The sequence below is a fragment of the Sminthopsis crassicaudata genome, chromosome 2 (assembly GCF_048593235.1).
Source record: "Sminthopsis crassicaudata isolate SCR6 chromosome 2, ASM4859323v1, whole genome shotgun sequence".
In the NCBI taxonomy this organism is placed as follows: domain Eukaryota; kingdom Metazoa; phylum Chordata; class Mammalia; order Dasyuromorphia; family Dasyuridae; genus Sminthopsis; species Sminthopsis crassicaudata.
The window spans coordinates 573,324,806-573,341,099 of record NC_133618.1 but is presented as its reverse complement, the minus strand read 5'-3'; the positions used below and the strand labels follow the sequence as shown (position 1 = coordinate 573,341,099).

General features: G+C 37.6%; 2 protein-coding genes across 3 annotated transcripts in view; one reads left to right on the top strand and one right to left on the bottom strand.

Annotated features, from left to right (window-relative positions):
• The window catches only part of SAXO2 (stabilizer of axonemal microtubules 2), a 91,973-nt gene that overhangs the window by 29,664 nt on the left and 46,015 nt on the right, over positions 1 to 16,294 (bottom strand). Inside the window, exon 1 of one of the 2 annotated variants that reach the window (XM_074295261.1) lies at positions 3,846 to 4,000. The exons of the other annotated variant lie outside the window; for it this stretch is intronic. Within the exon in view, the coding sequence (XP_074151362.1) occupies positions 3,846 to 3,883 (38 nt within the window). The 5' untranslated portion in view covers positions 3,884 to 4,000. Of the gene's footprint in view, positions 1 to 3,845; positions 4,001 to 16,294 lie in introns of those variants that run through there. 2 annotated transcript variants of the gene reach the window in all.
• EFL1 (elongation factor like GTPase 1) overlaps positions 4,084 to 16,294 on the top strand; it is a 213,218-nt gene continuing 201,007 nt past the window's right edge. The window contains exons 1-4 of the mRNA XM_074295259.1: positions 4,084 to 4,220; positions 10,355 to 10,459; positions 11,803 to 11,870; positions 12,970 to 13,054. Of these exons, the coding sequence (XP_074151360.1) occupies positions 10,369 to 10,459; positions 11,803 to 11,870; positions 12,970 to 13,054 (244 nt within the window). The 5' untranslated portion in view covers positions 4,084 to 4,220; positions 10,355 to 10,368. The remainder of the gene's footprint in view (positions 4,221 to 10,354; positions 10,460 to 11,802; positions 11,871 to 12,969; positions 13,055 to 16,294) is intronic.

Genomic DNA, 16,294 nt, shown 5'->3' with positions numbered 1-16,294 from the left:
CAATTCATTGTTTAAAGTGTTACATTACAGGACTAACTACTATAGATCTCTGGGACACTGCACATATAAAGTTTTATATTTCATACATGTTAACCACTAACTATTAATGATTACTTGTTGAGTTGACATAATAGTACTATCATATTCCATCTTTTCCACAAAAAATAGTAAGAACTACTCTGTTAAAGGCTTTCTTAAAACCTGTGTAAACTGTATAGTATTTCTTGTGTTCTACCAGTTGAGAAACCATGTTGGAAAAGGAAATACTAGTTTGACATAATTTATTCTTCTTGAAGCCACGGTTACTAATTATCTAGTTCACTAAATCTCTAATAAATAAGTTTTAGAGGATTGCCAAGTTTATTGAACGATGGTTTGTATCTCTTTCCTTTTTTGAAAAAAAGACTTGCCCTTCTCTAGTCCTACAGTTATCTTTGCTGTTCTCCAATCATATCTACCAATTCTTCCAATACCTAAGAATGTAGCTCCTCTGTTGAAGAAAGCTGTTTCTATCATACTGAAGCCACAGAAACATTCTACTCTCAATTATTTGCTCCTGAATCATGTTTCTAATCAACATTGGATATGGAAAGGTGACCGATGCAGAATCTGACAGTGGGAAAAGGTGACCCTTTGGCTCTTAGGGATGACACTGAAAGGAACAGAGACAGTGAGCCATTGCAGAATTATGAGAAAGAGTGCAGGGATAGCAACACTCTGGGAAGTCATAATTTCCTGCCTGCTAGTTAAGGCTTTGAAAAGTAGTTCCTCCTATAGGGCCTATAATCTTTAATTTCAACAATGACAATGACTTTAATGGATTATAATCGATGGAACTGAGAGTTCTCCAATTTTTTGTCCCCTGCCTCCCCCCAAGTCTTAATATTCACTTAGTAATTAGCTCATTGCTGCTTTTCATTATCTTATGGAAACATTAAATAGACTTAAAACAACATTTAGGCATAGACGAATCTATGAATTCCAAATTATTTTCATTTGGTCAATTTAAATGAAATTCTGTAGCCCTTTTGCAAAATTTTGCATTTTGGGATCATCTCTAAATATTTAACGTTTCAAGGAACCACACTTTCATCAGTGTGACATTTCCCTTCACCATCATAGAAAACAATCCCATTTTATTCAGTAGATAGTCTTCACAAATTTTATGGCTCCCCTCCCCCAAAATAATCCGCTGATGGCTGGCCTTGGGTTAATGAGGCTCTGTAAACTCAGATATGCTGGTCTTCAGAACAAGTCAGTCTTCTCCTGAACCCACATTCGAAGCCACTGAGTACAATTGAGATCTGCTTATATCTTACGTTCTTCGGGCATAGTCTGTGACAACACCAGGCCACCTCTATACCTTTATACCTCTATGAAATAGTCCAGAAAACTTTTGTAGAGGTGTTTCAGAATACTTATATCTGAGCTTTTATAACTTTTAGTTGCCCTTTTGTGATGGTTTGTGCTTCATAATAAGCACAAACTAGGATTTTAATTGAGGATAGGTAAGAGGAGCATATTGAATCAGAGAAGAGGCCAGTTGAATTGGCCAGTTAATAATACACATTATCAAGTGCTTCCTATAATTGGAACACATTATCAAGTGCTTCCTATAATTGGAATGTGGTTAGTAAAACATATACTTACCAATGCCTGGGCTAAAAAATTGAATTCTATTATTGCAAGCATTTAACCAGTGACAAAAGGTTGTTTAAAAATTCACAAGTATCCTTATGTATTATTTTATTCTTTGTAATATGAACTGGGGGAATCAAATCTTGTCCCATCTGTGTTGTACATGATCCCTTATTTTAATGCTCACAGATGGAAACACACAGAATTATAAAGAAAGGAAGATAAGACAAATACATACAAAAAAGGGTGAGAAAAAGTTGAGAATTTATTGGGGTTTTTTTAAATGAAATATAATAATAACAATTTCCCAGAAAATGCTTGATAACCTTGACTGGAATAACCTAAATAATCTTTGTTCTATTTAACTTTTTGGTGAGAACCAAGTTTGTGAAAAACCATTTTCCCATAAAATTCAACTTGGAGGTATGGAGGAAAAAGTTCAATTTGGAGGTAGTCATGACTTAAGAGTAGAAACAAATTAAATGGTCCATTTATAATATTGTTTATTTAGCATATTACTGATTAAAACCTTAGGTAAATAAATAGTGAGGAGAAAGCCACTAGGTGACTGTGTTTGTATGACACAGGAAGTTGTTAGGTGGAGCCTTAGGTATTTCCTTAAACAGGGAAGAAATTTTCATTTTCAAGCTTATTGAAAAGATGATTCCAACAAGAAAAAATATATATATATAGTTCAACCTTCATATTTGAATGTTTAAAAAAAACCCTTTATATTTGAACTAAGGCAAGAAAAGTACCTTTCCTAATCTCTCTGAATATGGTTGGGCTACAATAAAGGAAAAAGTGTGAAATTAATTTTTAGCAAAGTTTTCAAGAAATTCAAGAAGCAGAAAAAAAAAACAAGAAAAATCATATTTGAACAGAATTCTGGGAGAAGTTGATATAAATTTGGCAATTTTGGAAAAAAATCTAAGGTCACAAACCTTGGGCTTTAATGGAACAGTAAATGCTTGAAGATACAGTTGACTCAGGCACAGGGCCTGGATCCATGGAGCTAATGACTAAATATATTAAATTAGGAAAGCGGCATCATCCACAGGAGACCCTCTGGGGGAGGCCCTCAGGAAACATAATTCAACAAACAGTTTTTATGTGAAAATGACATAGTTCTAGGCCTCAAAAAGCTGGCATTTTACAAGAAGGGGGGAAAGAGAGGTGGTCGTCTGGAAGGAGAGAACTGAAAGGTGTGGGGGCTCAACAACGTGGACGGGGCCTGAAAGCTGAGGGGAATCGGAAGTGGGCCGCGTCCCCTGAAGATCGGGGAGAGGAGGAGTTGGACCCCTAGCACAGAAGAACTACGGGTGCGATGGCTCAGGAGCGCAGAGCTTTGAAACAGGAGAGCTCCTGGAGTCAGGAAACCGGCTCGGGCTCCCAGACCGCTGGGACCATTACGAGGAGAGAGAAATGAGCTTTGGGAACTTTAGAAAAGTGGGGGGTGGGGGGTTGGGAGGATCGAATTGTTGGACTGTAAGGGTTAAAAGCTATGGGGCCTCCGAAGGGAGTCTGGATCGCTGGTCCAAGTGCTCCGAGGCTTGTGGAAATCGGAAAGGAGGCAGCCTGTCAGTTACAGGAGAGGCCCCGAAGGGGTTCCGTCCCGTAATGGGGGAGTCGTGGGTGTGGCTGCAGGAGCGGGACCCGCTGCCCCGGGCAGAGCTGAAGGGAGTGATTCGGTAAGGGGGCTAAGTTCCGAACGGTGGAGCCGGGTGGGGCTCAGAAAGGAGGCATGGGAAGGGGGCTGGCTCTCTGAAAGGTGTGGGCTTGGAAAGGGGGCTGGCTCCCACAAGGTTCTCGGGTTAAGGAGGACGACTCACGAGTGGGGGGCGGAAGTCCACGAAGCGGACTAAGTCTCTGGAAACCAGAGGAATGGGGAAAGGGGCCTAGGTCTCAGAGAGCTGAAGGGCACGGGGTCAGGAAACGGTCCGATTCACGGGAGCCGGGCAGCTGGGTGCGGCAGGGTCAGGAAGGGGGGGAGGGGACGAGAGGGGCTGAGACGGGGTGGGGTGGGGGGAAAGGGGTGAAGGAAGCGTGGTCAGGAAGGGGGGTACCCCACACCCACGCGTGGGGCGGCGTGCACGGAGGAGCCGGAGGGAAGCCGATTCCAGAGAAGGGATGGAGAGAGCTCCGTCGGACGATCCTGCGGCGGGAGAGAGGGCCCCGCACTCACCGCAGTCCCAAACTTCCCTTACCCGCAAGTGCAAATCTGGCACAAACAGAGGAGCGTCATCTTCCCCGCCGAAGCTTTCCTTTGGGCTGTTTCTAACACTCTAGAACGCGGCCGTAACCACAGCAACCCCGGGGCTGCCTAGTGACGGCCGCGGCGTCCTATGAACGGGGCGGGCTTCCGGCGTCGTCAGAGGGGGCGGGCGAGTCGAAGGTCGCGGTCCTCAACCACGCCCCCTATCCCCGCCTTCCCCTTCCCCAGCTCCCCCATCCTCGAGTTCCGCGTTTGGAACAGTCTCCTCCTCCTCAGCGTTTTCTCCGGCACGCGTGGTGGCGCCTGAGCTACTGGTCCTGACATCGGCTCCGTGGCTTTTTTTTGTCATTTGTAACCGAGTGAATAGGTGAGTTGGGGGACTCCCGGCAGACAGGTGGGCCGAAGGCCAGACACACTCTAGCCTGACTGCCTCCGGCGTCTTCCTGGAGCGCTTGGAGATCAGCTTCCCCGTCCGGCGTCATTCGCTGGGGTCAAAGGTCGCGCACGCCCAGGCTGTCAAAGCTGGAAGGCGACGGGGAACCCTGGGAAGTTGTGAGACGCCGGCGCCCGCGTGCCGCTCGTGACAGCTTTACGCCCCGTTCTTCCCCCCCACCCCACCCCCCGGTCCCCTTTCCCCCTTCCTCTCTCCCATGTCCCGGCTCACTCTCCGGTGCTTCCCCCCAGTAAAAATGCCGTCCGAAAGGGGCCGGCCCCGCAGCCTGGGCTCCTGCGCTCCCAGCTCCGGGGAAGGCGGGCGGGAAACTTCAGCGAGGCGCGGGCGGACGTTAGCGCTCCCTCGGGACCGAGCGCTCTACGGGAGAGGGGCAGTGTTGGGGTCCCGGGGCCTAGCCCTGTCCGAACAGACCATTTCCCCCTCGCCGAGCCCCAGGGTTGTAAGGTGAAATAGATTAGGAGTGCTTAAACTTTGGGGGAGTAGAGGAGGCGGGGGGGGGGAGGGGGGGGCGAGCGGCGAAATCCATGAGCTGCCTAAAAGTAATGTTTTAAATGCGGAGAATAAAACACATAGGATTACAAAGCAAACAAATAAATTGAAAAATAGCTGTGGAGCTTTACAAAAAATTAGTTTGTATACCCGTATGCTTATGTGTGTTTATAGATGCACAACCCCATCATGGGAGGATGTGCATGCACATGGATATGTATATTGGAGGGTATTAATGGTATAAGTTTGGAAATGTAAACCTAGTGCGGAAGGTTTCCAATGTTGAAACTTTAGTACTTTGGCAGTAGTGAGTCATTGAGACTCATTCTGTACAGAGGATACAGCCATGACTCATTTATATAGTGTTTTATTATGTGCCATTACACGTGTGTGTGTGTGTGTATTGTAAGGAGTTCATCAGAACTTTGGTTAACTCATCCTGGAAGCTCTCTAATGTCAGCCAGCAGTCATTTGTTACTAATAGCTTGCTTATATATGGTGGGCACTGGAGATACCAAGAGAGCATTCTGGTTTTGCCTCTGAATCTATCATACAATGACTCTAGGTTCTGAGGATCCAGAGGCCAAGGGAAAAAAAAAAAGCTCTTGAACTCATTTACATTCAACTTGTCACTTTGCCCTAACTCCTCTCCCTAGATTACAGTCAACCATTCACCAGGATTCTTTTTTTTTTTTTTTCTTTTTTTTTGTAATAAGGATATAGAAGGCCCAAAGTAGTCAAACATAGTATCTGGAAGTTGACTTTAGACATCAGCAGTATAGACCACAAATTTATCCTTGACTTTTCAGAATTTGTTGAAGTTGGAACAGCTTGTTCCAAAAGTCTTAGTATACTCAGAAGCACAAATGTACTTTGAAGCACTGTTACTAATGCAGTTTTAAGCTAATAACAGTTTTGGGGGTATCCAATATATCTAAATAGCCCCAGTTCTGCCATTAACTCACTGCATGGTCAAGTTAAATGAGGATATTGGGCTACATTACTTCAAATATTCCTTCCCATTTGGTATTTAGGGCTTAAAGTGAGGATTATTAAGAGGCTTTCTCTGGTTCTTTGAGTCCAAATCTTTTTACTGAATAAACAAACAGAATCCTACAGAAGATAAGTTCAAAGATGGACCAAATTAATTGTAAAAAAATTTTAAAGCTACAACTGTGTCAATAAAATTTCCAAATTACGGAAAATGTTTGAAGTCATTTTGGTTTTACCTGTACAGACATTTTAAAAACTTGTTTCTACTAGTCTTTAGTGACTCATGTTAAAGATTTGTGTAAATGTCTCTAGGTCATGATGAATCAGTTTCTAAATTTATTGCTCTGTACATTTAAAAGGAGGCAAGCTGGACATCATAGTAGTTAGGCACTTACCTAGAGTTGAGAAGACTTGAGTTTAACTCTGAGGTAGCAGGTGTGTGACAGGGCAAGTTATATAACTTCTCTTGGCCTCAATTAAATATTGTAAAATGGAACTCAACTGTAAAATGGTTTCACTGTGGTTATGAAGATAAAATGAAATCATATTTGTAAAGTTTTTGCAAACATTAAAGTGCTTTGTAAATAGTGTTCAGTTGTGTCTACCTCTTCAATACCCATGTGGAGTTTTCTTGGCAAAGATAGAATAATTTGGCATTTTGTACAGTTAAGGAATGGAGCAGACAGGGTTAAGTGACTTGCCCAGAATCACTTAGCTATTAAGTGTTTGAGATATTTGAACTGACAAAGATGAGTCTTCCTTCTTTTAGGGCTAACACTCTAATCACTAGATCACTTAATTACTTCATGTGTAAACAAATGTTAGCAGTAAAAAACAAATTCTACATGAAGTGGCTGTGACTGTACTAAAATTCTTACTACTGTAATAGTTGTAAATAAACGAGAAAATTAAGAAAAGTTGTTCCATGATTCCTTTGCAAAATATTGAGAGAGAACTGACTGAAATGTCATTCCTAAACTTGGAGTAACCTGTTTGATGATTTTGTTCACTTTATGGTAATTTTTTTCTTTATTAAAGTTTTTTATTTTTCAAAACATATGTATGGATAATTTTTCAACATTAACCCTTACAAAACTTTGTGTTCTAATTTCCCCCTTCCCCTGGATGGCAAGTAAGCCAGTAAATGTTAAATATGATAGAAATATATGATATGCATACATACTTATACAATGTTCTTGCTGCACAAGAAAAATCAAACCAGAAATGAGAAAGAAAATAAAATGCAAGCAAACAACAAAAAGTAAAAATGCTGTGTTGTGAACCACATTTAGTTCTGTGGTAACTTTTGAAGAAACTAATTAAGAAAATTTTTTTTTGTTCCACACTGAAAAAAAGATTTATTGAAAGGTGAATTTTTAAATTAGCATGCCCATCATGAAACCAAATCCTGGGCACTGTTTTCAAATCATATACTAAAGCATTTCTTAAAGCAATTTTAGTAAAATTTTATATTAAAGAAATTTTAGTAAAATTTTATTTATATATATATATCTACAGAATACAGAGAAGAATACTTAAAGAAGAAGAATTCTGGTGATTAGTCTGCTATAGATTGCATGAAGAAAACACTTTTTGCCTTGTTTGTACTATTAATTTAAACAAGAAATGGTAAAGACCATTGACACATAACAAAAACAAAGGGCCACAAAATAAAAGCAAAAATAAAATATATCAGTCTGCTTTTCAAATTAAGGAGGATAAAAATTTATTAAAAACAACATGATTTTTAAAAGTTCCATATTATGCTTAATTCAAGGAAGAGTGGACTTTAAGGGATGCTTTTTCTTAATAAGTAGAATATAACTAAAATGAGGGATATATTTTGCTTAGAACCTAGAGTTTTTTAAAGTGTCTAAAATGAACATTATACATAACAATTTCCAGATGATTTATGTAATTTGGCAATCAAGACTTTCCAACATTGGTCCTTCTCTCTCACTACTTCCCAACATGGAATTCTTTAGTCTCATAGTTCCTTGACTATTATAATCTATTTCAGTATGGGTATCTTCTACATATAGCTTGCTTTGTATGTATTTGTTTACATGATCTCTGCCCCTTTAGATGATAGGCTCCTTGATTGAAGGAATTTTCTTTTGCCTCTTTTTTATATCCCCAGCACTTAACACAGGACCTGAAACATAGTAGACTCTTAATAAATGTTATTGATTGATTGAATATAATCTTGTTTTATGTTATTTTTCTTATCTAAAATTTGCTTCTTCAAATTCTCTACTCCTCTACTACTGAGAGTACAGAAGTTTTACTTTTTCCAAGACATGTGTCTCTTGCCCCACTATTTCCCCCAAATTTTTTAGAATACTTATTGCTCCTGCCTGTATTGTCTCCAAAGTGGTTTTTCCCCCCACATGCTGGGCTTTGGCATTACCTCAAGATATATAACCAAGTGAAGGGTGGGACAGGAAGATTGATTCCCAGCCTTCCCACTTATCAGGTTGTTAGGATTGTTTACAATACAACCCATCTCCCTTTTATTATTATTCAGAATTCCCCATCTACTCCCAAACTCCATGGATGGCTTCTTGTAGCTGTGTGAGCCTCTAGCCTCCCCCTAGACTGAGAAGGTAAGCTTCTCAAAGAGGATGAACAGTACTAGAGTACAAATTCATTCTTGCCACCTATTCCTATACCATATCATCTCCCAGACTATTTGTGGCTGTCTCAGGTGCTTCTCAATGGGCTTTACACTCCGCTTCTATTTTTTTTTTTCCCTAATGTACATTTTCAGTGATATTGTGAGGTGCCTTTAATGAGAATGAAAATGATATAATAAATGTCACTGATAGTATTAATACTACATTATTTAACTGGAAAAGGCTAAAAGCCAAGACAAAGTGGAGGGAGAGTTAGTGGGCAACTTTTTGTTCTCAGATGATTATGCGCTCAATGCAACCTGAGACAACAGAATTTGGATCTGTTCTCTGTTGCTTGTGCTAACTTTGGCCTGACAATATCAAGAAAAAGATTTTTCACCAGACCACAGCACACCATCTTCACATGGAACCATCACTTACAGCAAATGGAGAAATTTTGAATGCCATGGAGAAGTTTACTTACGTTGGCAATATACTTTCTAGGGATGTCCACATAGATGATGAGGTAGACTCATGCATTGCAAGAGCTAGTTCAGTATTTGGAAAGCTCCCAAGGAAGGTTTGGGAGAGAAGTATTAGATTGACTATCAGACTGAAGGTCTGCAGAACCATTGTCCTGCCCTTATGGGTTGTATGCCTGTGAAACCTAGACAGTATATCAGATACTAAAGATACCTAAAATGGTACTGGACATTTTTTTCTAGCTAAATTGCCAAGCATTCAAACGCTAAGACAGAGCAATTCTGATGGACTGGCCACATTGTTTGAATGTTTGAATAAAACTATTTTACAGAGAACTCACACGAGGCAAGTGCTCTCCTGGTTTCTCTGAAGAACTTTGGAACTTATCGTAGACACAGACACTGGCACAAGGTGGCTCCAGCATGACACACCCACATCAAAGGAGTAGTACTCTATGAGCAAAGCACAATTGCAGTAACTTAAAAGAAATGTGAGATGTGTGAATTTAGAGATGTTGCCATTCCAAATATTCACGTGAAGAATTTGTGCTTCAAGTTGTTGTGGTACAGTTTTCTGAGCTCATATGAGTCTGATCTGTCACATCAACACAGAATGTACCTTGACCCTGACACAGTAATGACATCCTCATCAAGCACAATTCAACCAGAAATTCCAATGGTTCCATCATAACTCTTAAGATCAAATATTTCATTTTTGTTTCATCCTTTTTTAAATTTAATATTTGTATGTTTTGTACTATATATAATTATTAGTATATAAATAAATAAATGTATATATATTGGGAGTGCATGCCTAAAATTTTTTTTTACTGAATTTCCCCTTATTAATGAGTGTGTTAGTGATGTACTTCACTGTTTAATTTTATACTACCTATCCTTTGTTACTTAACAGTTGCCTGGAGGTTCCAGGGCAGGAGGGCCCTATATTTTATAATAGAATTCTTGTGTCCCTCAATAGAGAAATCCTTTTTGAATAAATGAATTCAGCCTAAGAACACAGATCCAGCATTGTTCAGAACTTTGATTGAACTTACAAGTCATTAATGAGCAATCAGTTCAATTTTTAATGGATAAAAATATTTGAGGCAATTTTAAATGTTGATTTTAATGATTGGACACAAATTATCAGATTTGTAATCTACCTAGATGTGTATGTTTTGGTGTAAACAAACATTCATGCATGACCTAGGAATGAAGGAATACTGTTATGGTTCTTTATCTGTTACCCAGAAGTTGCTCATCTCAGTGATTCTTGGTTTTTATGTAGCCTGGTACCTGAGGTATGTTCCTTAAATGGCTAAAGTGTGCAATCACATTAACTACTAACACTGAGTTTTGATGTTGATTACATGACAATCGACTTGTCAGTTACCAACATTTTAATATTTTTCTTAACTTTTATCTTTAGCTCTATTTGCAATAAATACAATTTAATTTTTAACCATAGGGGGAAAAGAGACCATGGTTCTCAACAGTTTGGATAAGATGATTCAACTCCAAAGAAATACCAGTAACATTAGGAACATCTGCATACTGGCTCATGTGGACCATGGTAAGCATCATGTTTGAATTACATTATTCTGAGTAATAAAAATGTGTGAAGTACAAGTTGCTGATGCTGTGGGCAATTTACAAGGTCTTAATTTATACTATTAGACTGGGTAATTTTCCTAGAAGTAAGAGAAATCCAAGGCAGTTTCATCATGTCTGTTGTGGTGGTTTAGTGCAAGGGCTTCTTAAACTTTTTCTACTCATGACACTTTTTACCCAAGAAATTATTACACAACACCAGTTATAAGGCATATAAAATAGGTGCAGAAATCAAACATTTGTTGCTAATAAATATAATTTTGTAATCCCCACATTTCAGTTTAAGAAGCTTTGGTTTAATTTAGTGTTATCATGAGATCATTGCTTGGAAGAGCTAGGTGGATAGAACAGCGCAATAAATAGAGAGTTCTGGGTCTAGAGTCAGAGAGATTCAGCTTCCTCAGTTCAAATCTGATCTTAGATACTTACTAGCTGTGCAACCTGGATAAGTCATTTAATCCTTTTCACCTCTGTTTCCTCATCTGTAAAATGAGCTAGAGAAGGAAATAGTAAATCACTCCAGTACCTTTGCCAAGGAAACCTCAAATGGGATCAGAAAGAGTCAAACATGACTGATATGATTGAACAACAAACTAAAAGATCATTGCCTTAGGACTGAAAGAGATCTCTGAAGCCATCTCTAATGTATGCCTTTAATTTTATATATGAAGAAACAGAGCTTCTGACATCCTAAAGAGAAATGAGGTGACTTCTACAACATCAGAAAGTCAGAGTGAGAGGAGGAATGGGAGGGGATTTTACTGCAGGTCCTTTGACTCCAGAGTTGATGTTTTTTCTACTTTACCACTCTTACCTTTATTCCCCATTGGACCACAGCTTAAGAATTCATGGAAAATCATTGGCACATTTTATATAGTTTGCAGTGTTTTGTAACATAGTTGTTGTAGTAGCAGAAGTTTAAGATTTGTAAAGAACTTTGCAAATATTATCTCTTGTGAGGGTGGTACTATTATTGTGCCCACTTTAAAAATAAGAAAAATTTACTAAGATTCAGACAGATTAAGTCCTATGTGCCCAGGAGTCACATCACTAACAGGTTTCTGAGGCAGGATTCAAACTCGGGGTTTTTTTTGTGTGTCCAAGACCAGCACTCTCTACTGTATTCTAGATTCTTAATTTATTTTAACTACTAAATTTTGGTCTAATTTCACTTATTAGTAACAACTATGGGATCTTTTTAAAGCCATATCCAGTGGTCAAGTATTCAGTCCTAAATAATTTACAGTTTTACTCCTTTTTTTTTTTTTTAAAGAATAAAGGCCCTTTAATTATTCTTATTTGTAGGGAAAACCACACTGGCAGACTGCCTCATATCTAGCAATGGAATCATCTCCAGTCGTCTGGCCGGGAAGGTAAGATATTCTTTTTCATGGATGCATATTCATTAGGCTTACACAATTCAATTCAGCAAGTATTTATTGGGTGTTTACCATAGGCTCAGCACTTTGAATGTATGAAAGATGTCTAAAACATGGTTCTTACCCTAAAGAAGTTATGTTTTACTAGGGAGATAAGCTGGTACACTTAGAAAACAATTACATAATCATATGAGGAAGAATTTAATGTAAGTACAAAAATGGATGGTACAGAGAATTGTGGGGATAGTTTAGTGATTAAGAATAGACCTTCTATTGTTGGAACACTGGCAAATAGATTGAGAGGTAATATGAACAAAGGCTGCTGAATGTGATGTATTTGGAGAATAATAAGACCAGCTTACTAAGAATGGAGTTTTTGGGGGGAGGTTATTTAGGTTAGTATTATAGGACCTATTTTGAAAAGAACCTTGAAAGCTGGTTTGAAAAGTTTCAACTTCATCCTTAGTTTAGTGGGAAACAATGAAAAGAGAGAAGAAGGGTAAAGGATCAAAATTTGGGCTTTAGAAATTGCCTGTATTTAAGATTTGGAGGGGCCAGAAGAAGCACTGTGAGTATTTCTTTGCTACAGATTCTAGTAGAAAAATGAATCACTCTCCAAAATTGGTGAATACCAAATGTATATGAAGCCAGATATAGCATTTCTATAATGAATTCAAACTTTTGCTTTAAAATACTTACACTAGAACCAATACTAATAATAATATTGAATAATAGAAGAAATTCTTCTGTTCCCAGTTTGTAAATGTTCACATATATAAAGTTGCTCACATCACATAAGGAGTAAAATGGAAGATTAAAATTTTGGGAAAATGTGTCATAAGTGCAAATTTTTGTTTCAGTAGTAATAGAAAAGTTTTACATACTTCCAATTGTTTTATTTGTTAATTTTATTAATTTTTAAAATTCCGCATTTCAATTTAAATTATATATTTAAAAAAAGTTTTCTATAAAACTTCATTCAGTATATTGCACTTTAAATCAATGACCAATAAAGAAATGAATACATACATATATGTGTGTGTGTGTGCATAGTATGTGCTTATATAAACTGCTGGATTTTTTCATTTTTTAGTTAAGATATATGGATAGCCGAGAAGATGAACAGATTCGGGGAATCACAATGAAATCAAGTGCCATTTCCCTACACTATGAAAAAGGTAAAACTAGGATTCTATTAGTGAACACATACTTTAGTCCTTTGCTCTTTTTTTTTGTGGGGGGGTTTGGTGCTTTTGAATTAATTTGCTTATTATAATAATTCCTTTTTAAAAATTAAAACACTTTAATAATTGCCTCTTATAGTGATCTACTTCTTAATTCTCAGTGGACTTATGGGGCTATTGTCATTCTATGAAATCGGTAAAATAACTAGTGTAGTATTGAAGACATAAAACTAGAATTCTTAATGGATGAAGATAAATAAAAAGGAAGATGTTAAAGCTGTCATCACACAGTATGTGTTTGGGGAAGAGTGATAAAGCCATATCTGGTGATGATTCTCTTGTGCATCAACACTATATAATACTTGTTAGTCAAATGCCTACTTCTGCTAAAAGAATTCTTCCTTTTCTACATAGCATTTAGGACTATCTCCAGTCATCCCAATCTATATCTGGCCACTGGACCCAAATGGCTCCAGAGGAGAAAGGAAGGCAAGTGACCTTACCCAGCCTCCCTCACTTAAATCCAACTCATTTGCACGTCATGGCATCCCCTCCCTGATGTCATGGTTCTCTTTAAGAAAGACAGACAGACAACAACATTAACAATGGAGTACCTGTGTGGTCACAGATACAATCTATCATGTAGATTGGTTGTGGAAGGAAGTAAGCCTTTTACAATTACACTGTATGGTAAGAAAAGTCAGTAGAAAATGAGATTCATGGCCTACCTATAATACATGCTGGGTCCATGGCCTTAGAGAAATCACTTAACCTCTCACACTGTCTAAGACTGATAAGTTGCAGAACAGGTGGCAGCTTACATTGGCAGAGGGAAATCCTCACTCTAAATTCCCAAATTACAAGTCCCATTAAAAAAAAAAAAAAAAAAAAAGGAAGACAGAATAACATCATTTGAGGAACAAGCTTTAAATATTCTTTTCCATTTACGGAAGACTTGTAGGAAGGGGAAAGTTGCTGCAAAGAAACTCTTTTCTTTGTTTTTTCTAGCTTCTGTCATTCTGACTCTTTTTCAAGGACCACATCAGATCCTACCTTCTGTAGTCCTCCTTTTTTCTCTCTTCTCCACAATGGGAAGGAATCTCTCCGAAATTTTGTATTTATTTGTATTTTTCTCCTGGAAATTATTTGATTCTACCATAGTTAATAGTGTTTTTGTTCTGTTTTCATTTATGACTGTTTATTCCTTGGGGGTCAGAGCTTTTGCATTTCTCTCATCGCTTTGCATAGCACTGGGCAAATATTTGTTGAATGAACTAATTTTATAAGATAGAGGCAGAATAGAAGCATAATGCTAAATATGTTAAAAAAAAAAAAAAAGACTAAGAAAAACAGATCAAAAAAACCAGAATGGACTTAATATCTAAATTAAAACATTTGAATAAGAAAACACATATGTTTTAAAATTCTTTAAAAAACTTCCAGAAAGAAGCAGATTTTTTCAAATTTTTAAAGCTACCTTTTAAAACTTAGCATGACATATGTAGGTGTGAGTTTTATATAATTCTCACCACATGCCTAACAAAACTAGAGGTGCTCCCTTTGAAAACCAGTGATTTAGACTCTTTAAAATTTTTTAATTTTTAATTTGTGAAATAAATATTTCTATAACAGTACAATAAAAATATGATTGCATATAAAACAGCAGCTCTGCTATGTAACTTTTACTATTCCTTTCAAATATATAAAAGAGGTATTTTGTAACTTTCTTTTTTTTCTTCCCTCTCCCCCAAAATGGTTACCATTAGACACAAATAACTTGGCCGTGCTTTTTCCTCAAACTGTCACCTACAGAATTTTATGTTATAAATTATGAAGTAATAATTTCAACAATAATAATTGAATAGATAGCTCTTGAAAGTTTATAGGGTGCTTTCTTCATCATGCTCCTATAAGATAGGATGCTAGAGAGGAATTGAGGCTCAGATGTGGGATGATGAGAGACTGTAAGTGGCTAAGTTGAGAGTTGTAGTTAGAACCTTTGTCTCAGATTGTGAGTGTTCTGTAGGAAGACTTTCCTGCTAATGATAATGAGGTAAATTGAAATTATTTATCAAAAATATTTATTGTGTGTAATAAATTTAGGGGATATGAAAAAGACCTGAAATTTCTCAAAATTCTCTATTTCCCTGTTGGTATTTATGTTCTTGAAATCTTCTAAAGAGTATTTGAGCTCAAAGGTCTACAATGCATCTTGTTCATCTGTTGGATTAAAAACACAAACTCCAAATTCAAGGACAAAGATAAACTATGATAAAAACTACTTATTTCATTCAAAGTCATAGTTACTGATGTTCATTTCTCTTTAAGTAGAGTTTTACAAATAAGTTTGGCTACCAAACATTTCTGACAAAACTTTAAATACTTTTAAAAACCTATATCCTAAAACAAGTGATAGCCAGGGAGAGTGTTTTGGTCCAGAAAATATGGTTCGGGTAATTGACAATCCTTTCCAGAATTTATAGTGTTAGTTGGTTTGATTATTTTCTCTATAAATTTTTGAAAAGAGGAAGGATAAAACATTATAATCAGGAACTCAGTGTGGTACAGTGGGATTTCTGAGACATGCTATATGTGTTTGAGCTCTCATTTAGTCAATCAGTTAATCACCAATAAGTTCCAGGTCTCAGCGTGGGAGTTGGGTGGCAGAGAACCCAGAATGTGAAGTTTTTTCAATCAGAAACCCAGGGCATTTAGAAGAACTGGATTGTTCACTTCTCTTTATTTTAATAAAGCCTTCTCCTTGTTGTATCTGTGTCTATGTTTAATAAGTAGTGGTGTTTGTGGCAGCCCTCTTTGTAGGCCAGAAACTGGAAACTGAGTGGATGCCCATCAATTGGAGAATGGCTGAATAAATTGTGGTATATGAATGTTATGGAATATTATTGTTCTATAAGAAATGACCAACAGGATGATTTCAGAAAGGCCTGGAGAGACTTACATGAACTGATGCTGAGTAAAATGAGCAGGACCAGGAGATCATTATATACTTCAATAACAATATTATATGATGATCAATTCTGATGGATATGGCCCTCTTCAACAATGAGATGAAACAAATCAGTTCCAATAGAGCAATAATGCATTGACCCAGCTACACCCAGCGAAAGAATTTAGGGAAATGAGTGTGAACCACTACATAGAATTCCTAATCCTTCAATTTTTGTCCATCTGCATTTTTTATTTCCTTCACAGGTTAATTGTACACCATTTCAA